A 21232-nucleotide genomic window follows, 5' to 3' on the forward strand; every position below is an offset into this window, starting at 1 on the left:
TACCGCATCCTGACTATGCATCCCTGGGTAGGGGACTAACTCCTTGGAACCCCACTTTCCCCACGTGTAAGGCAGAAATAGTGATACCAACCACATATGCCCTTTACAGGTTGGTGAGGGGATCCAGTGAGTTACCTGGGTGGTGTGCTATACTGTGTTTAATCACTTAGTCTTGTCCAACTCTTTGTGACCCCATGGACTGTAGACAGCCAGGCTCCTCCGTCCATGGGAATTCTCCAGGGAAGAACACTGGAGTGGGTTGCCATACTCTCCTCCAGGGGATCTTCTCAACCCAGGGATTGAATCCAGGTCTCTCGCATTGCAGGCAGATTTTTTACCGTCTGAGCCGCCAGGGAAGCCCAAGAATACTGGAGGGATGACTGATAAGATCTGTGCAGTGATGCTGGAGCTCCAAGGGACACCTGGATGTCCAATGGTCTCCGTCAGTCATCACAGCCCCTCTGTGTTTTCCTTCATTTTCATGTTACTGACTTCCCTGGTGACCCACACGACTGGCTGAGCAGCATGGCCTGCCATTTATTCCCAGAAACTGAGGGAAACGGGCAGAGATTTGACTTATTCCTTCTCCTCAGCCAGCATGTGGTTGGACCTGTTTTTTTATTTTTTAGTTAGGAGGCCACATGGTGGGGCCTGGGGTACTGCTCATACCACGGCCTCCTTAGGGCTCAGTTCTTGGAGGGAGAAGGCTGGGATACCATCATGGCAGGCCCCGTCATGTGCCTGGTTTTGCCACCTGAGAAATGGGCACACTTGCTGGACCCCTCTCTCAGGATTAAGGACCAACTGGGATGTAGAATTTTCTAAGATGGCTGAAACAAGATCCCCTATCCCACATTTTCTCTTTAAAATATGACATCGACAGTTTTCCCTTGAATTAGGGTGAACCTTTGATTCTGGCAGGAAGTAATACCCTATGACTTCTGAGGCTTGGTTGCAAAAGGTGACACAGACTCCATCTGGCTAACCTGGGACATTCACCTTGGGAATAACAGCCTTATGGTGAGGAAGCCCAGAACACACAGAGGTGTGAGGCCAGCCAACATCAACTACTGGATGTGGGAAAGCTTGAGTGACAGCTGCTGAATTGAGCCCATTACTCCCAGAACTATAAGACGGAAATAGAAAGAATCTTTTTTTTTTTGGTTTGTTTGTTTGTTTTTGGCCATGCTGCATGACTTACGGGATCTTAGATCCCCAACCAGGAATTGAACCCAGGCCCCAGCAGTGAAAGTGCCAAGTCCTCACCACTGGACCACCAGGGAATTTCCGAGGATCATTATTTTAAGGCAACAGATTTTGGAGTGATTTGTTATGCAGTAGTCATGGCTCATCAGATCAGAGAACACACAGGAGCTCAGTGACATGGGTGACTGGACAGAGGGCTCAGCTGGTATGTTAGCAGGGCTAGGCCTTGAGTCTGTGTCTTCCTAACTCCAAACCCCATTTTTGCCTTGAGCCTGAAATACTTATTCTGGTTTCTGGAGGTGGCTCTGGCCCAGGGAGAGTTCTCTTATCCCTCCCCACACAGCAAAGACCAAGCTGAAACCTCACCTAGGGATGGCACTAGGGGCAGTCTGCAAGGACAGACATACCCAGACACACATTTGTGATTTATTACACACAACAATATCCATCTACACAGAGAGGGGAGGCAACTAGTTGGTTTGGAGCTGGTGGCCGGGGCCCCTTGTCAGAGGGGGGAACCTCTTCTCAGAGCATCATCGGTTGAGGGCATAGGTCGCCTACTCAGACAGGCGTGGAAGCAGCCCTGAGGCTCTTTTCATTTGCATAGCTCACTCAGAGGACCCATTTTTGGCAGACTGACCAGAAATCCCCTGGGTGGGGAGACTTGGGGTCATTGAGACCCAAACTCTGGGCTGGCGGTCCATCTGCTCAGGCTGGCAGTCCCATCATGTCCCTCATGTGGTGGGGGTGTGGTGAAAAACAGGAAACAGCAGACATTCCAGCTTGGGACCTCCGCCTTCGAGGATCACAGGGCTCCCTGCTGCCGGGTCCACGTGGTGGTGATCACAGAGCCTGGCCTTCACTCCTGGCCAGAGGACACCTCTTCTCACAGCAGGCAGGCTGGTTCCTGAGGCCTGTGGCACTCGATGGGAGCTCAGCCCGCTTAGGTTGCTTCCCACAGCTCCAGCTATGGGTGCTGGGTGGGAGTCCTGCCCTGGTGAAGCCAGGGCCCAAGGGGGCCCAGAATGGTGGGCAGCTGGCTGTGGCTGAGTGCAGAGGCCAGAGAGGCCAAGATCAGTTGTGTCTGCTATTCATGCCACGAGCCTTTGTGGATGGCATGGCTCCGAGGCTCCAGAGCTTCAGAGGGCAGGCTGTTGCAGGGCAGCGGAATAGCCGGAGTCTCTGCTCTCAGTCTCTGCTTTCGGTTGAAAGCCTAACCTGGCCTCTCTGCAGCTTCTCCTGAGCCAGGCAATTTACCTTCATCTCCTTCCTGGGAAAGCCAAGCCCCGAGGGAGCCCCGGAAGTACACAGTGCCCCCAGGAGGCCTGTCCGCTTTCCTGCCAGCTTCACACACTGATTGTCCTGGGGCTGGGCTAGGCACACTCTCCGATGTTAAAAGGCCACAGGTATCGGTGATGCATCCCGTGAAAAAAGATCAATATATTACTGTTTTGTTTTTACAAAAATTAAAAATGTCCATATGGATCTATACAGGTTGTAAACTGCGTGCTCAGGATCACTAGAAATGGAGAGAAAGACTAAAGGTGAGGAGGGAACTGAGGGGCCCCAGAAGCCCTGCCTCTGATCTGGGTATTCCTGTCCTGCCTATTTCCTTGGGAAGAGCTATGGCCCCCCAATCCTCTCATCCCAACCTCCTGAATTCCACCCTCTCTTGGGGCGGGGGAGGACAGTATGGACAAAGGCCCAGGGGCTGATGGCTTTGCCCTGGCTGGGCCAGGGCTTGAGTGAGCCCTGTATGACCAAGAGGGTGGTTTGCTCACCACCAGGATCACAACCCCGGGCCTTGGGCCACACGATGGAAGAGTCAAATCCAGGGTCACTCAGGGAGACCTGGCTGTTCCCTCACGATGTAGCGAGGATGTAGGGAGCGGCAGGCACACAGCCCCAGGGTTCCCTTGGCTCCCCCACTCCTCCTAGCTTGCCCTGGAGACTCTTCCCTGAAAGTTACCTTATGCCAGCAGCCAGGCACAGGCAGTCCATCGGGGCCCTGGAAAGGAAGGTTTCGGTGACAAGGAGGCAGGGCTGGTCAGCAGCAACCTGTGCTCCACATACTCCTGCCCCAGGAGGAGCTAGCTGCAGCCCAGGGAGCTGAGGCCACTGGACCCCACTGAGGCAGGGCCTGAATGCCTGCCCCGTCCACCCGGGTAGTCAGGTCATGGGACATGATAGCCCCCCTCGGTGCTTGTTCTAAGCATGCCCCCATGGACTTTGCTGGGACACGAGTAGCTGTGGGCGGAACCAGGACACCACAGAGTTAGGGCATCGTGCTAGACATCCCCAGGCTAGAAGCAGGCCTGGCCCTGGTCCCACTGAGCACCTGTGTGTCTTTCTGTCTGGCAGCTGTGATGGTGGTTCTGGCAGCTCACCCTGTGGTCCTGAGAGCTTTCAGACATGTGTCCAAGAATATCTGAAGGACAGTCCAGGAAATGGGATTGCCTTTTGGCCTGTCCTGGTCCCTGTGTTTGGATCTGAGTAGCAGACAGGATGGGCTGAGGTCAGGGTGGATACTGGGCTAGGGTGGGGAGGTGTGTGTGTGTGTGTGGAGGTGGTTGGAGTGGGCATAGTCTGGAGGCATCAGACACAAGCAGGCGGCCTGGAGGTGGAGAGCTGGTGATGGACCAAGGCTGACCCGTCAGTCAGCCTAGCATCCCTGGGGGACACCATAGCGGACAAGACTTCACCCTATTCTGAAGCACAGAGGCAGACCATGGACACGGGGGAGCACGCCCCCCCACCCCCACCCCAGCACTCTCATGCATCCCTGCGGTCTGAGGCTGGGACCCAAGGGGAAGTGGGGAGGAGGGACAGAATGGAAAGGAAGGCAGGGCAGGGCAGCGGGCACAGGCAGCGCAGAAGGCCCAGCACAGCAGAACACACAGCACACAGCAGGCCAGGCTGCATACCGCAGGGCAGCCTCCACCGCCCCTGGCCAGGCCCCTGGAACCTGGCGCCCCTCGCCTGCCTCGGCATTTAAGATTCTCCTGTTTCAGAGACAAAGGCTTAATGACTTGGAGGGAAGTCTTGAGCCAGGGTCTGGGGCTTGGGGCCGGGCCGCCCTGTTCCCCTGCTGTCCCTGATCCTTTTAGTGTGTGCTTGCCTCCCCCCGCTCTTCCTGTTTTTTCCCATTGCCTCCTCCAGGCCATCTGGAGGTAGGGATTAGAACCCGTGTTGCAAGGATAAGAAGACTAAGGAACAGAGGGCTAACTGACCCATTTGAGGTCAGAAGATTGGACTTTGGGGGTCCCTGGCCCTGCCCCTCTGGAAAGGGCTACACAACATGGCTCCTCCCCCCTCCCCACAACCCCGGCAGAGATGGGGGGATGTGAGTAACTGGTGAGTTTCAATATGGAAACTCAGTTGTTTTTCCTGTCTTTTCTGAGTTCCACTGGAAGTTTGACATGGAAACCTTCCCTGCCTTCTAGAAGAAGAGGACTGAACTTTGGTTATTTCAGGTATCAGGTCTGGTGGGCCACAAGAAGCTGTGGTAAAAAGGCATGAAAGGAGAAAGACTGTGAGGGGAAAAGGCTTTGGGACACGCGGAGGCGAAGCAAGGGGTGAATGTGCAGCTACCCAGACCAGCACAAGCCTCCTCTGGGACAGGACAGACCCTCAGAGAGGGAAGGGTGGTTCCATCTCCCTTTGGGTCCAAGGAAGCTGAGTAAAGAGGAGCAGTGATGTGGCAATCAGACTCCATCCCTGACTGGGCTTCCATCTTCTAGACAGGGTAGGTCCCTGGGCCTTGCCCATGGAGGGGTTACGACCAGAGCGAGAGGGATGGTAGAGATTAGAGGGTAGCCCCAGCAGTGTGGACACCCCATAGCAGGGCCCACGGGGCCTCTGGGACTTGCAGCTGAGCTCCGAGGACTGCAAAGACCTGGGTTGGGGCCTCCTATGTCTCACCAACACGTACCACAGGACATGGCTGGTCCAGGCCTGGGGGTCCCGGCTCGCCCTTCTGGCCTTTCATTCCTTTCCGACCCGGGACACCGCGATCCCCCTGGGTAAGAAGGAAGATGAGATGTGATGGTGGCTGCCAGGTCCAGGATGCCTCCAACGTCCCTCAGAGATGGGCCTGGGGCCGGCAGCCCCCTGCCCTGCTGCCCACAGACCAGCCTCTCCAGCCTTCCTCTCCCCACCCACCCCCGCCTTCTCTCTGCTGGCTTCCTGCCTCCCATGTCCTTTCCTTTCCACCTGCTCCCTCCTTCTCTTTGCTTGCCTCCCTCCTTCTCTCTTCCTGCCCCTCACTTTCTCTCCACCTCCCCCACCTTCTCTCCACGCTCACTCCGGTCTCCTTTTTCTCCTCGAGGTCCAGGAAAACCCTGTCAAAAAGATTAAAGGTTAAACCTGATGATGAAGTTTGAAGTGTGCTCTGGTTATCTCTTCATCTCTCTACCTCTCCCACCCACCTCTGCCCCTTCCCTCCACACATATCCATGGTACAAGCTGGACCATCCCTGGCTCCTAGGGGACACAGATGCTGGGTATGAGGATGATGCAGAGAAAAGCCTGGTTTCAGGACACTGGCACAGCTTCCTCCAAAGTAGAACACCACTGCTGTTTCTGGGTGGAAGCCCTCAGGCAGAACTGCTAGCAAAGAGCTTTGTCTTAGGTCAAGTCAGGTGCAGCAGACACTGGCCCAGGCTCGGCTGGGGACTGAGATACAGGAAGCCCATGGAAGTTTATATCACCATCTTCAGCAGGCCAAGAGATGGTGCTCTCTGTTCTCTGCACTTGGCTGAAACTCTTATGCACCCACCTACCCATCCACCCATTTGTTCATCTGTCCCTCTTCCCAGTCAACATTTCTAAGCATCCACTAGGAATTGGGCTTTAGGTTGACTGCTGAGGGCAGAAAACCAGATTTGATGAGTTCCCTCTTAGGCGGCACTAGTGGTAAAGAACCCCTCTGCTAATACAGGAGACATAAGAGACCTGGGTTCGATCCCTGGATTGGGAAGATCCCCTGGAGAAGGGCATGGCAGCCTATTTCAGTATTCTTGCCTAGAGAATCTCATGGACAGAGAAGCCTGGTGGGTTACAGTCCCTGGGGTCGCAAATAGTCAGACATGATTGAAGCAACTTTAGCATGCACACTCTTATATTTATTACGCTGTTTATTTTCTGTATCTTCTGATGTATTGATATCATCAAAATCTTGCTGGCTGGGGAGAGGCTGCCTCTCCTAGAGGTAGCCAACCCTTAGATATAGCAAAGAGCTAGGCAGGGAGCATGCTTTTCAGATGTAAACCAACCAATCCTGGAACAACCTCCTTTATCTAACTTACATACCAAGTCAATATTTTCCCTGCCCCAAATCATCCCAGGGCCAGGTAGCAAGCAACTAGAGACCACCCTTAGAGCCCAAAGCCTGCCAGGATTATTCGAACAAGCCAATCCTGAACTGTTGACTCTGCTTTGCCTTGCTTTCCCTAGAGAAATGCCAGTAAAATCCCTGCCCTAAGTTTCTCCCCCACTCCTTTCTGCCTGCCAACCAAAACTACTATGTCTCCATGTGGTCCCATGTGGGGCATGCCCTTTCCTTGAGAACTGTAAGCAATAAGCTCTTCTTTCAAAGGCATTTGACCTGTGTCATCACTAAGTCACTTCCATAAGTTAGAACCCCGCAGGTACAAAGGTACAAAGCTTAACATGACAGGCAGTGGGGTGCAGAAGATGATGATCAATACTCAGTGATAGAGATCTGAGCCAGACACCATGGGGTACCAGGAAGAGGGGCTCTTCTGTCCAGGTGTGAGGTCAGGAAAGGCTTCCAAGCAGACTCCCCATTTCAGCTGGGCCCGTTGGAGTGGGTTGACTTTTTACTCTGGCCTCACCATGTGGCATGTGAGATCTTAGTTCCCTGACCAGGGATCAGGATCAAACCCCTGCCGCCTGATTGAAGTATGCAGTCTTAACCACTGGACCACAGTGGCCACAGTATTGGGGGCATAGAGTCCCTTTTCTCCACCACTACTGCCTCTCTGGGTCCACAGCCTGAGCTGGATTCAGTAGTGTCTTCTTCTCCTGGAACATCAATGGAACCCTCCAGTCAGAAACTCAGCCTAGAGTTCTTCCTCTTCCTGTCTGTAGGGTGACACTTTCTCCCTAAAGTTTAGGGTAGGCACCAGAGTCCTTGCAGCCCTACCTGCATCTGGTCACCATTTCCCTTGCAATAGCTATCTGATTTTCCTGGGAACCACTCTCCCTTCTCACAATTCACCAACTCTGCCCCCAGATCCAGGATGGAGCATTATGAGCAGGTCTGGCCAGTTAGGGAACCACATTCTTATGGCCAAGTGACACTTCAGCATTGGCCCAGCTGGGGCTGATAAGCGTTGATGAGATTTTTTTCAAAGAGTAGAGAGTGAGGCAAATGCCTTTCTCCAGGATTTGGACTTAGAGGGATGCAAGTTTGGAGTCCTTGGCTCCATCTCATCATCAGGTGGAAATTTGAACGATTCAAGAGGAAGAAGAGACAAGAGAGGGTAGAGGTTGGGGTGTGTTGACATACTTGAGCCCTGGATCTATATGTCACACATATGGGTTTTTCAGTTATGAGTTAGTTTAAACTAGTTTAACTTGTGTTTCCCATCTCTTGCAACCAAAAGATACCTGATCCAATCAACATTGGATTAATACTTCTCCCCTCCTTCTCGCAGTACTGCCATAGGTGAAGCCTTATCATCTCTCACCAGGATATTACAACATGCTCCTCATTGCTCTTCCTACCTCCCTACTCCAATGGATCCACTCTCCATCCTCGATCATCCTCCATCTGTCATCTGTCCAGCTATCACCCATCCATCCACCATCCATCATCCATCATTCGCTTACATCCATCACTCATTTACATACCATCCACCCATCCTTCCTCTACCCATCCCTCCACCCACCCATCCTCCCTTCTCTATCCATCATCCACCATCCACTCAACCACCCATCCATCCATCAGGAAGGCACCTACTCTGGGCTATGTGTTGGATTTGGCACTGTGGACATGGGTGGAACCAGTCAGTTGTAGTCCCAGCCATGGGGAATGGGGACACATCCAAGCCATCCAGATCAAGTTTCTGTATGGGCAGCATGAGGGCAAAAGTTACACATGGGAGAGACCCAGCCACAGTGGATAGTGAGCTACTTACATCTAGTCCTGGCTCCCCGGGTCTGCCCTGAGAAGAGACAAAGAGGAGATGTGAGGAGGCTGAGAAGGAGGTGTTGGGAACACAATTCACAGCCCTGTGAATTGTCCACAGAACCTGAACTCTGGCCCCAGGGACCAGTGAAGCGCAGGGGTTGAGCCCCCAGGACTGAGTGATACCATAGTTGGGGGGCATTAAAGGAAGGTGGTTACCTTCTCTCCTTTGGTTCCTGGCAGCCCAATAAGGCCTGGTGGGCCAGCTGGCCCCTGGGTGGAAAAGGAATGTGTCAAGAGTCATGATTGTTACAGAAATTAGCCCCTCTAAGGATGATCAAGGCTCATGACACTCACAGGCAGGCCGCTGGGTCCTCTCTCACCCGACGAGCCCTTCTCTCCCTTAGCTCCATCCAAGCCCTGGAAGCAAAGGGGAAATACCAGTTAAGGAGGCCAGAGAGATGGCAGAACAGGAAAGCCTGGGGCCTGACTGGGAGGTGAGGTGTGCAGGGCAGAGGGACAGACTCCAGGCTCTGACAGGCCTAGCCCTGACTTCCTTCTTGTGCAAATACCAGAATGCGGGTGTGCATGTTTTATCTTTTCTTACACATGGGCTTTTTCAGTAATCCTGGATGGTGGGTTATGGTCACACCCATTTCACAGATGAGGAAAGAGAGGTACAGAGACAGGCAGGGACAGGCCCACTTGCACAGGCAGGAAGTGGCAGGGCTAAGCAGCCACTGGGTTTCTGAGTCCCCGTCTTGGACCTCATCCCTGACAGCAGCTGTTTATTCTAAACATGATCTGGGGAGGCCTCGGAATAAAACAGAACCAGAAGCTGCACATCTGCTCAAGCTACATGCTCGGCCCCACTCAGCTCTGGGATTTCATGACTCTGAGGCCCCGCTTGGCCTCTGAGCTGGGGGTACGGAGATGTGGTCTCCCCCAGGGTAAACGAGGGAGATGCAGTGAGGCCAGCTGGCCTCCCTGGGTGAGGGGACACGGGCAGACCACACTCACAGTTTTAATTGGAGAGCAGAGGACATGACGTTATGTAAAATACACTGAAGCCAGGACTTTGTATCCAGGCTGTGGGGTGGTACTTGAGGGGTGAAGAGGGGAGGGGGCAGGGAACGGAGAGGCTGAGTGTGGGCTGGGGAGCACCAGCTCTGAGGACACTGGCAGGGGCTTGGGAATGGCCAGGCCATGGGAAGACGCGGGGCTGGTCCAGGGCCGGGTATGGGGCCCTCACTTTGCCTACAAGCAAGAATTTGGGGAACCAGCCAGGCTGTGAGCCTGCAGTAAGCAGGGGGCGGGGCTCTCATCCATGCTTCAGAACTCACCTTGGGACCCTGCATCCCCTGAAGGCCCTGGAGGAGGACGAGAAAGCCCCAGATTAGAAACGCCATCAGGCTGGGTCCAGACCTCCCGGCCAGGCCCTCTTGCAGCAGCCACGGAGGCTTCCAGGCCACTCACTGGCCCTGTGGCCCTGAACTCTGGCCTCCCAAGCCCAGACCTGGACTCTGCTCGGCTTGCCTTGATGTGTCTCCTCCCCCCTGGGGTATCCTGTTGTCCTCTGGGCCTAAGCCCGCCACCCTCTCCACATCCCAGCTGCTTCAAGTCAAACTTTCTTACCATGGGGCCTGGGGGACCAGGAGGGCCTGGGGGCCCAGGTTCTGCCATGATCTGGGCCTAGGAAGGGTCAGAGGTGGATTAGTTGCCCATTGCCCCACCACCCCTCACTTACCCACACTTGAGCTCATCGGACACTGGAGGAGCACTCCCTGGGTGCTTGGCCCTGAGCTCCACATTGCCCCCAAGAGGCACCGTGGTGGGAGGCCCAGTGCTGGCCTTGGGTCCAAAGATGGGCCTGAGGCTCCCCTTCCCACTCCCCCACTGCCCTGAGCTTGGTCAGGCCTGGTGGCCCTGTGACCCAAGGCTCAGGGCCCCAGCCAGCCCTCAGCAGAGACCTTCAGCCCCCTTAACAGGCAGCCCCCTTACCAGGCTCTCCTGTAGCTTGTCAGATGCGGACTCTCCCTTCTCTCCCTTGGGGCCGTTGGCACCCTGCAGGGGAGGATGGCCTTGAGCCCTTTCTGTCTATCACCAAAATTGCCACCCATGGGGCTCAGCACCTCCCCTTCCTTCCCCCATTAAGCAGTGCATCGTCAGGAGCTTTCCCTAAATCAGTGGGTATTCAGAGAGCATCTTAACAGCAGTGTAAGTTGTTTCCTGTGGGGCAGCCAGGCGCTCTAGGAGCAAAGACCCAGGGTTCAAATCCTGGCACCAGCTCTCTAGCCGAGGGAGCCTCGTGGGTGGACAATGGACGTGATGTGGTGGCAGCTGTTCGCATCTGGCCATGCATGACAAAAGCAATGATAAAAATGATGACAGTGGGTCGCTATTCCCAGCCCTGGCTGTGTGTCCCTTTGTGGGAGGGGGAGGGTATGACTCCCATTTTAGAGCTGAGGAAACTGAGGCCCAGGGAAGTTAGGTCACTTGTGCTGGGTTCCAGAGTCAGTGAGATGGAGCAGGATGCAAACTTGGGCTGTCAGAGCTCCCCGTCTAGTCATCTGCCATTAAGCGGGGCCTCCTTATTTCACCTGAAGGAGGCCTCTCGATGTAAGTGGTAGGTCTGTCTGCAGGGGAGGAACTGGGGGCTCAGAGTCAGGGCATCCCAGCGCTTCCCTTCAAAGGCCCAGTGGGCTGGGGCTGAGACTGGGCTGAGACTAGAACTGCAGAGTCCCAGACCCTGGCAGCCACCATGGTGGGCATGTATTCACCTTGGGACCCTCACATCGGGCAAGTAGCAGGGGGGATTACCCAGCTACCTTACCGGGAGGCCTGACAAGCCCATCTCTCCTGCTTCCCCTTTGGGTCCTGCTGGTCCAGCTTCTCCTGGGTCTCCTTTCTGTCCTTTGGGACCCTGAAAATCACAGAACAAGATACAGTAGGCACTTTCCCTTCCCCCATGCAGAGCTTATTCTAAGCCAGGCCAGACCCTCCCTTCTTCCTTGTGGGTCCTCTCCTGCAGACCAAGTGATGGATGAACAGAGGGGCCTGGCTGGCAACACAGAAGGGGCAGTCCCCGCCTGTCTTACTGCAAGCAGGGCTGCAGGGTGGGGTAGGGGGCAGAGGGGGTGGAGCAAGTGGGACTGGGTAGCTATTAACGGGGTGAATATGGGGTCAGGGCCAACCCTGTGCTCACATCTCAGGAGCCAATGGTGAGAGCCCCCAACCCCATATACAACCAACCATCCCTCAGTCACCCAACCAGCTGCTGTTGCTGCTGCACTCCTTCATTCAACTGATTGTATAATGTCCACTCTATGCCACACACCAGGGACCCAATGCTAAAGGCACATCCACGAATGTTAAGTGATACCCATGGACACTGTCCCGTCTATGCAGGATCATACACATGCATGTATACTTACACTAATACTAATAATGACAGTGAGATGACTCTTTGCTATTACATGCCAGGCACTACTCTCGAGTGTGTTCCGTGTGCCATTATTTAACCCTCAGCCCTTTAACCATCTTCAGGAACTGAGGGACCAAGGAACCGAGGCTGCCAGAAAGCGAGTAGCTTGCCTGAGGTCTATGGGCAGAACTGGGATTTGCACACAGACTCCAGAGCAAATGTTCTGTTTTCTAGAACTCTGCACGCAAGCGTGCACACACACACACACACACACACACACACACTCAGCGACATAGCATCAGGCACAGCATCACCAAGGAAATGAAAGGCCCAGAGACCTTCTCTCCGTCGATTCCAGGAGCACCAGGCAATCCGAGTTCGCCCTGGAACGGAATAGACAGCAAGGTGGGGGTTATGGTGCCCCAGCCCCTGGCAGGGATTTGTGGGCAGGCTGCCTCCTCTGACCAGCACACTGGCCCTGGGTTGGGTCCCTGAGGTTGGACCTTCAGGAAGAAGCTCACTGCGTGCCTAGCACAGTGCCAGGCACAAGCCACCCCCTTCTCCATTTCCTCAGTCCCTATGGGCAGGTGTGGCCATGGCTGTGGTAGGTAGAAGCCGAGGGTCCAGGCCACATAGCCCAGGGATGATGGCCGGGACCAGATCCTGCCTGATTTTAAAGTCAGGCTCCTTCTCCTGAGCCAAGTGGGCAGGTGTGAACGATACACACAGGCCATAGGAACGGCTCTGTAACCTACAGGACTTGGTAACATCACAGGGGGCCCATTTATGGATTATATGTGTGAATGAGGCATTGCAGGGAGAAGCCAGGGCCAGGAAGAAGGCACCCTGCTTGGTTATGAAGGAGCAGGGCCACTTCCCCTGAGCCCTAGAGGCCAGGCCAAGGTGCTGGGAGAGAGGCAGAGGCAGAGAGGAGACCCTGGAGGCGGGCCCTGGAGACAGAGACCTGGGGGGACCACGCAGTTACATCTGCACTGACCTTGGCTCCGGGGATCCCTGGTGGCCCTGGGGGCCCCTGTGGCCCAGGAGGACCCTGTGTGTGAAAGTCAAGGGGTCAGTGTTTAGGAGGGGCTTCCCCATCACTGCCCACCCACCTCTCCATCCTGAGGCCCCAGATCATATAGCCCCCTTCCCACCTAGTCAGGTCAGGCCTGTGTCTTGCGGGAGACCCGGCAGATGGCACCAGGTATCGGGTAAGACAGCACAGTGTCTACCCCTCTGCCCTCAGTATACATTTCATCACAATACACTCCTGCTTAATCCCATGATAGCTCTGCACTGCCTCTAGAAGCAAATGTAAATCCAACCCCTGCTGGCACTCAAAGCCAGCCCCAAATCATATCCCCAGTAGAGACCCAGCACTGTGCTCTCTGCCTCTCCTGTGAACTCTGGTGCTGTGCGCTGCTCCCGGGCATCCCTTGGTTTCATGGGGAGGGGACCGTATCTTCACTCCCGAGCTCCCGTCCCTGTCCAGGCTTCCCTCAGGCCACCTGCCCACCATCACCCCCCACTCCCCCATGTCCCTTCACAAAGGCTGCTGTTACCCAGCTCACAGTTCAGCAAGCCCCAGGCCTCTTCCCTTTACCTCCTCTCACCTACCTACCCCCTCCTTTTTAAAAATTGAAGTATAGTTGATATACAATACTATATATGACATACAATATTATATAATATAATCACTATAATATAGTGCTTCAAATCACTGTCCAAGGTTATACTCATTTATAGTTATTATAAAATATTGGTTATATTCCCTGTGTTGTTCAACATATCCTCATAGCTTATTTTATACATAATAGTTTGTGCCTCTTAATCCTTTCCTCCATCACCCCTTCCCCCTTCCCTCTCCCCACTGGTCATCACTACTTTGTTCTCCATATCTGTGCATCTGCTTATTTTTTTTGTTATATTCACTAGTTTGTTGTATTTTTTTAGATTTCACATATAAGTGATATCATATAGTATTTGTCTTTGTCTGATTTATTTCACTTAGCACAATACTCTCTAAATCCACCCATATTGCTGCAAATGGCAATTTTTTTTAATGGCTGAGTAGTATTCCTGTGTGTGTGTGTGTGTGTGTGTGTGTGTGTGTACACATCTTTATCCATTCATCTGTTGATGGACACTAAGGTTGTTCTGTAACTTGCAACCTGCCCCTTCCTGTCGGTGCCTCCATTGAGATGCCCTGGTCTTACTCCTTCCTCCATTCCACCCACCCTCCTCCAGATTCAGGCCCAGCACCTGCTTTCCTGGTGGCCTCTCTGCCTCCAGTGACTCCACCTTCCGCACCATTCCCCAGCTGGCCTGGCCCTCAGTATGTTTTTCGACTTCACCCCTCTATGTCTGCCCAGTGAATCCAGTCGTCCTCCCCGCCTGGCATCCACAATCCACCTCCCCCTTCTCTGCACTCAGGGCTTCTCCTTGCGGCTCTGGCACAACCATGCCCAGGCACACCCCTGGGCCACGTCTCACCACACCACGCCGTGCAGGCCTGGGGTGGGCACCGCTACCATCAGCCTGTGTGCCCCTGAGGCCTGTGGGAGATAACTGAAATCGAAGCCCAGGTGGGACTCGGTGCTGATCCCCAGTCTTTGAGGACCGCCTCCCCCCACCCCAGCTCCTCTCCCTGGTACCTCTGAGCAGCTGGCCTCCAACCCTTCTCTCCAACTGGTGATGGGTCCCGGGTTTGCCTCGCGCTGGGACAGGGCTGAGGCCACACAACTCCTGAGTCTCCTGGAGCAGGCCTTGCCACACTCTTCTTTCTCACCCAGTGGTTGTTAGGAGATCCAGCCTTCCAGCCTCTGGTTTCTAGAAAGGCCCCGAGAGGCCCTGCCTCTTGCTTCTGAAGGGCGAGCTGCCCTTTTTTGCCTTGGCCTCTGTGGAGCTCAGGGCCGCATGGGCCCATTTACAGCAGCTCTCTCAGCATCGTGTGGGATTCCACATAGTACTGACTTCCACATTAGGTAGCTGGTGACGTTACCTAATATGTGTTAAGTCTCTGTGTTAAGCTACCCCTGGTCCCTTGTGTAAAAAAGTGTGCAAAGTGAGTGGATATTCCCCCAGGAAAGGAATGCTAGGGGTCCACCAGTAATGCTACCTTAAGCGCGTCCAAGATCCTGCCATCGTAGTCAATTACCACTGTGTCTCCTTGTTCACCCTTGAGGCCTGGGGGACCCTGAGGCAGGAAGAAGAGGAAGAATTTCAGGGATGGTGGGCATTTTTGTTTCACCCCGAGAACCTAGTAACTGGGCTGCACACAGGCCTGTGAACTGTGGGCCAGGTCTCAGCTAGACCCTGGGCAGCCCCCAGCATGGTGTCTTCTCGAATTCTCTCAGGAACTGGCACCCTGGCTCACTGAGTGAGCATTCTGGGGGCCAGGCAGGGGGTTATATGAGGGAGAGGGGAGGCCTGGGGCCAGCTGAGGAACACACCTCCACCAGGTCTGGAGATGGCTGTGATTCACCTTCGCGTGAGAACCGAAGCCCACTGAGGCTCGTCCTTGAGAGAAAACGGAGAGCCTGACTTTGATGTGAAGTTCTTCAGATTTTTAAATGTTGGCAAACAAAAACACCCAAACCCTCCCAAACACTGTGCAGGCCAACTAGAGACCTGCCAGCTGGAGGCTGCCCTCGTACCTGTTTCTTAACCTCGGGGGGAGGCTGCACGCATGCGGTGCTGACACTCCCATTCACTCCTGGTTCTGAGTCCACACCCACCCACGCGCATGTCCACACGTACGTGTCTGCACACGCACTTGTCGACACAGGCACAGACGTGTGCCCTGCTGTGGGCCTCACCTTTCCCCTCTGAACCTCCCCTCCCCCCAGACTCTTCTCTGCTAGAGCAGCAGGGGACGTGAGCACTCTGGTCAGGCTTGAGGCCGGCTGCACTGGAGAGGCCAGGGCCTCATTTGCCAGCTGCCTCCATGGTCATGGCCTTTATGGAACCGTGAGGTGCACACTGAACGGCCGCACTCAGTGCTTAATCCAATTCCCCGGCCATCTGCTCCACCAGGCTGCCAGCTTAGACCTTTGTCTTGGAGGAGGGAGGCAGCCTGTGGGAGCGCGAGGGGGATGTGATTGCTGGAGATCACAGGGCCAAGAACAAGGTGTGCTGATAGGGGGCTCATCATGAAAGATCTGGGGCCAGTTGTGGTGTCTGTGCTCCAGCGACAGGGGTGAATTGTGAAGTGGGGCTGGGGGAAAGGCAAGGCCCCATGTAGGTCATGTAGGATAACGCCATGCATGACATATTGAAGTCTATGTTGAATGCGCCAAGGAAAAGAGTCTAGGAGGGCAGACACTTGCCTGGGGAGGAGGAGAAGAGGGAGGAGGATGGGACTCTTCTTTTCATATCCACAAGTGAACATTTTACCCAAAGCATGTATTAAGGATTAAACAGCAAACAAACAAACAAACAAACAAAACCCAAGCCAATCCACTAATGAAATATTAGTGTTAAAAAAAAAAAGACTCCAAGTTCTTGGAGCACCACTGCTGCTCTGGGGTATCTGGGGACGGGGACTTCGGAAGGAATCAGGTCCCTGGATCTCACTGGTGTGGCCGGGGCGGGGGGACTGCTTACCCGCTGCCCCGCAGCTCCATCAGTGCCTGGGTGGCCGGGCTCCCCCTGTGGAGACACGTGGCTACAGGTGTGTATGGCTGAAGCCAAAAGTTCCCCTGCCCCCACCAGTCCCCTCTTCCCCAAAGAGCACAGGGCTGAATGGCTGTGACTAGCATCTCCCAAGTTGAGAGACCAAGTTGTGGGATCCTCCTCTGACCCCTTGTTGTGTAGACAAGATGGGCCACTGAGGCCCAGGGGCCCAAGGCTACACGGTGAAGGCCTTGTCACTACTTGAGACCACATGCCACCTGACTCCAGGCCAGCCTCTGATTGCCAGGGCCCAGACCCTTGGGCCAGGGACCTTCTGGACTCCCAGCTTGAAAGGGTAGATTGCAGGTGAAGCCAGTCTCCCCCGGGATGGGCCTTCGGGAGCCGGAGCAGCTCACATGGTGTCACCTTGGGCCCCAGGGCTCTGTCTGTGCCTTTCTCTCCCTGAGGCCCCCTTGCTCCCTGACTGGCCCTGCAGCAGAGGCGTCTGCTGTGGAGCTTCCAGGCTCTGCGGGCTTCCAGAGGAGGAACCTGCCCGAGCCCACCCTGGGGTGGGGGTGGTGAGTTCAGTACAGCCCCAAGACTCAGGCCCCAGGCCCCCTTCTGGTTTGGTTGGAGGAGCTCAGGGGCTCAGTCAGGTTAGAGGAAGCCTGGCCAGGATTTGGCTGTTGTCTTAAGGGGATGAGGGACCAGGGAACACAGCCAGTTCCTGGCTTGGGGGAAGGGCAGAGTGGGGCCACTTGAGATGGGAGCCAGAGGACTTGAGGGCATAAGGGGAGGTCAGTGGTCTGGATGATTTGCCAGGCCTGTTGGTGAGTGGGACCCTGGCCTTCCTGCTGGCCTCCCTCTGGCCTGCCCTGGTCATCAGCCCATGTACTTGTGATGTAAAAAGGTTGGGTAGGTGCTTCACCAGGCAGGTGGGAACTGGGGAGATGGGAGGCAGGGGGACCACTGGAGGAGGGATGTGTACCTACCTTGGGCCCTGGGGGTCCAGAGAGCCCTGGTTGGCCTGGTATCCCGTCATCCCCCTGAAGAGAGAACAGTGGAGGCTGCAGCCTTCAGACTTGGACACATTGGCTGGGTCCTCTGGCAGTCAGCTGGCCATCCCCCCTCTGCACTTCCTAGCACACCAGTCCACTCCTGGTAGTGGCACTGATCACACTGGGTCAGCAGGGCAGTGCTCCCTCCCCTCCTTGTCCATCTAGCGCAGGGGTGGGGTAAGACCCACTTCTGTCCCCTGTCCCCAACAAGCTGAGTAGGTGTGTGCAAAAGGAATGGATCGGCTGAAGGAGAGGTAATTCATTCCCTCAGTCTGAGCACCCTCTGCGGGCCAGGCAGACAAGATCCCTGCTCAGTGGGTCAGAGGAGACCAAGGGCCAGGAAATATCCAGGTAAATTCATAGCCTCATGTTGGGTAGTGGATGTGCCAGAAAGATGTGCCAAAAGAAGGAATGGCGGGATAGAGAGGGACTCAGGGAGAATGTGGGCTTCAGTAGATGGCTGGGGATGGCCCTTCGGAGGAGGGCACAGCTTTGTTGAGAACAGTAGGAGGAGGAGGCCCGCCCATGGGAAACAATGGAGGAAGATCAATCTGGGTCAGTGGTTTCCCGAGTGCACGTTAGCACCTGAGGGCTGCTTGAACAGAGCATGCCCATCTCTAGTGTCTCTGACTCAGTGCCTTTGGGCCCCAAACACGTGGGTCTAATGAGGCCCAATGATGCTGATGATACTGCTGGTCCAGGGATCACACTTTGAGAACCAATTTGTGGTGGGAACGAATGATGTGCCTGAGTAATTCTATGTGTTTGATGTATTTCTCTAAGAATGAGTGAATGAATGAATGAATGAATGAATGTGATCCTGGCTTCTGAGACAGGTAAGAGCAGCCACCCACAGTGAGGACTTGGGTTTGGACCCGCTGTGCCCAGCCCCTGCTTTTATCTCCAGCCACTTCCCACATCCCTGCCAAGAAGGCCCACCACAGCCGCCCCATCTTCTTCCCAGAAACACTGGGCTCACCCTGGTCAGAACCACCTGGACACGAGGCTCCTCCTCCTCTGGTAGAAGAGGCTCTGATGACCAGCCAGCATAGCCCATAGACCCTGAGCTCCTCAGAGAGATTCGCATGGGTGATGGGGCAGATAGTCCTGGACTCCACTCTGACCCTGACCTGGTCCTTCCCAAGCTGAGTGATCCTGGGCAAGTCACTGCTCATGGAGGCTATAATGCCCCCAGTCTCAGAAGGTGGTTGCGAGATTAGAGGGAATGCATTGAAGGCCCTTGGCTCCCAGAAGATGCTCACTAAAGATAGCTCCTTCCCCCCACTTTCTCTCCTGCCCAGTCCAGGGGCCCTGGCTCCTGGAGGAGGACAATAGCCTGCCTTCCACCCTGGCAGGTGCTGCTCAAGGAAGGAAGAAAAGAGAGCTGACAAGCTAAAGGGTTTTATTATTCAATCCTCACAACCTGCTGTGAAGGTAAGGTAGGAAAAATCTATCATAACCTCATTTGACAGGGCAGTAAACTGAGGCCCAGAGAGGAGATGAAGTCACTTGTTCAAGGTTATAGAGCTTGGTCTTCTAACCCTGCTGCTTTGGTTTCTGTGGGGGAGGAGGAGGAGGAAGTGGTGGGGTGAAGGAGCCCCCTATGCCCAGGCCTGAGACAGGAGTGAGAGGCACTCACCTTGGGCCCTGGGGGTCCACTTGGGCCCTGGAACAAGAGAAGAAGGAGTGTTAGACATCATCCCAGAGGCTGCACCTGCGTTGTCTTCCTTAACATCCTTGTTTTATAAAGGGTGACATCAAGTCCCAGAGGGTGGCAGAGCTGTCTCTGGAACCCAGCTGAGCCACCTGTTTGTATCTTGGACAGAAATCTGCATTAGATCCCAAGCCATGATGAGTGGACTGCAGGCTCTCTCCCAGGGGTGTGGGGTTGTGAGAATTTTGCTGGGGTTGGGGTCCTGGCCCATCTGCTCCCCAGTGGTGGGGGGGGGGGGCAAGAGCCCAGGTATGCACGCTGGGCTGCATGCCCAGTCCCGCTGTGGGTGTGCAGGGGAGAGGAGCTTCCGGGCCTTGAACCACGGTCCTGCCTGCCCAGGCCTCTGAAATGCCCTGGATACTGACCATTGCACCATCTTGTCCAGCTTCTCCTTTGGGACCCTGAGGAGGCATAAGAGAAGGGCACTGAGGTGGGGTGGGGTGGGGGCGTCACAGTTGCCTGAGCCTGTATCTCCTGCCAGACCCTGGGCTGGGGCTGCAAGTACATTCTCTCATGCAAGTACATTTTTGTCCTCATCAAACCTCTGAAAAGTGGGTGTCACTGTCCTCACTTCACAGATGAGAAAGCTGAGGCTCAGGGAGTTATGTGCCCAGCATGACAAGGAATCGGTGAGCCCGTTGATAGGGAACCCCGGAGGCAGTCTAGGGGAGGTGCCAGCTCTGCACTGGAGGGGAAGCATGGTCCAACCTGAGCCCCTGGGGGAAGGAGAGGGGGCGGTACAATGGGGTCTGACCCCGCTGTTTGGGTTAGGACTAAGGGAGGACAACAGTGGCTTCATACTAGGGAGAAAGACAGAGAGAGATGGAAAGAAAAGAGAGAGAGAGGGAGAAGAGGTTGGTAGAGAGCTGCAGAGACAGGGTCTCAGGGTCAGGACTGGGACTGAGATTATAACCAAGGTCAGAATCTATGTGCAGTTAGAAAGTGGGTTTAAGAGTTGGGTCAGAGTCTGCAGGTGTGAGTTAGGGTTTGGATAACAGTCTGAACTGGGGGTGTGGATCTGGATTTGGAAATGAGTTTGGGGTCAGACCTGGGTTTGATTCCTGGGTTGGGAAGATCTCCTGGAGAAGGAAATGGCAACCCACTCCAGTATTCTTGGCTGGGAAATCCCAGGGACAGAGGAGAGGAGCCTGGTGGGCTACAGTCCATGGGGTCACAAAGAATCTGACATGACTGAGTGACTAACACTTTCTCTTTCACTTGGGATCAAGGCCTGCGTTGGGGTCAAGGACCTGGCTTGTGTTAGATTAAGGTGTGATTGGAGTAGGAGTCTGGGCTGGGGCTGGGGCTGGGGACAGGATAGGGTGGGGATTGGTTCTGGGATCAGGGTTGGGAGGTTTGGTAACCACATCCTGTGTGGTCCAGCTCCACGCTCAATCTTACCACTGGGCCTGGTGCTCCCCTGGGGCCATCTTTCCCAGTGTCACCAGGAGGGCCCCGGGCCCCAGGGGGTCCTGGGGGCCCTGGAGGCCCAGCAGCTCCATCTTGCCCAGGATCTCCCTGAAAAAGATGGGGCCAGCATGACTCTGAGGGTGGGCAGAGGGAGTTCTGGCCTCCAGAGAGAGGAGAGAGAGAGGCCTCCTCATAGGGGTGGCCAGATGCCTTCGCCTTCCCAGCCTGTGGCCAGCTTGGAGGAAAGGGCCTTGTTACTGGGCCTCTTGCTACTTCTTGGTATACAAAGGGACGGGACAGGTCCCTTGGTATATAAAGGGACATGACCTACACCTCTGCATGAGGCCAATAGGATCTCGTACCCTCCACGGTATGCATCATTGCTCCAGCTGTCAGTGCCTGAAGCCCAGCTACGGAGTTTAGGTGAGAGATGAGACATGTTAGGTGTGGGACAAAACACATGTGCCCAAACAGCTCCCTTCCTCTTGGAAGGGAGGGGACTGTTTGCCTCCTGAAAGACCTTCCTGGTCGCTCAGCTCCTGCTTTATTAAGTGCTAGAGGCACACTCTCGGGCATTGGTCCCAGAGAAACACTGAAAATATGGAAAATTAGAAACATGTCCACACAAAAACCCATACGTGAACACTCACGGC

At 54.9% G+C, this 21232-nt stretch overlaps 1 protein-coding gene and 1 non-coding gene across 2 annotated transcripts in view; both read right to left on the reverse strand.

Moving 5' to 3' along the window:
• Positions 1–1211: 1211 nt before the first annotated feature.
• TRNAE-UUC (transfer RNA glutamic acid (anticodon UUC)) lies at positions 1212–1283 on the reverse strand. The gene has a single exon. It is a non-coding gene; the product is annotated as a tRNA-Glu (tRNA).
• Positions 1284–1573: 290 nt separating this feature from the next.
• COL23A1 (collagen type XXIII alpha 1 chain) overlaps positions 1574–21232 on the reverse strand; it is a 372482-nt gene continuing 352823 nt past the window's right edge. Inside the window, exons 9-27 of the mRNA XM_070465188.1 lie at positions 20571–20687; positions 19535–19570; positions 19095–19121; positions 17390–17443; positions 16389–16433; positions 14902–14979; positions 12781–12834; positions 12122–12166; positions 11193–11282; positions 10361–10423; positions 9995–10051; positions 9703–9729; positions 8717–8779; positions 8579–8632; positions 8370–8396; positions 5493–5546; positions 5138–5224; positions 3176–3214; positions 1574–2725 (exon numbers count right to left, since the gene is read on the reverse strand). Of these exons, the coding sequence (XP_070321289.1) occupies positions 2723–2725; positions 3176–3214; positions 5138–5224; positions 5493–5546; positions 8370–8396; positions 8579–8632; positions 8717–8779; positions 9703–9729; positions 9995–10051; positions 10361–10423; positions 11193–11282; positions 12122–12166; positions 12781–12834; positions 14902–14979; positions 16389–16433; positions 17390–17443; positions 19095–19121; positions 19535–19570; positions 20571–20687 (1020 nt within the window). The 3' untranslated portion in view covers positions 1574–2722. The remainder of the gene's footprint in view (positions 2726–3175; positions 3215–5137; positions 5225–5492; positions 5547–8369; positions 8397–8578; positions 8633–8716; positions 8780–9702; positions 9730–9994; positions 10052–10360; positions 10424–11192; positions 11283–12121; positions 12167–12780; positions 12835–14901; positions 14980–16388; positions 16434–17389; positions 17444–19094; positions 19122–19534; positions 19571–20570; positions 20688–21232) is intronic.

Source organism: Odocoileus virginianus, chromosome 3 (assembly GCF_023699985.2).
Source record: "Odocoileus virginianus isolate 20LAN1187 ecotype Illinois chromosome 3, Ovbor_1.2, whole genome shotgun sequence".
Lineage (NCBI taxonomy): Eukaryota > Metazoa > Chordata > Mammalia > Artiodactyla > Cervidae > Odocoileus > Odocoileus virginianus.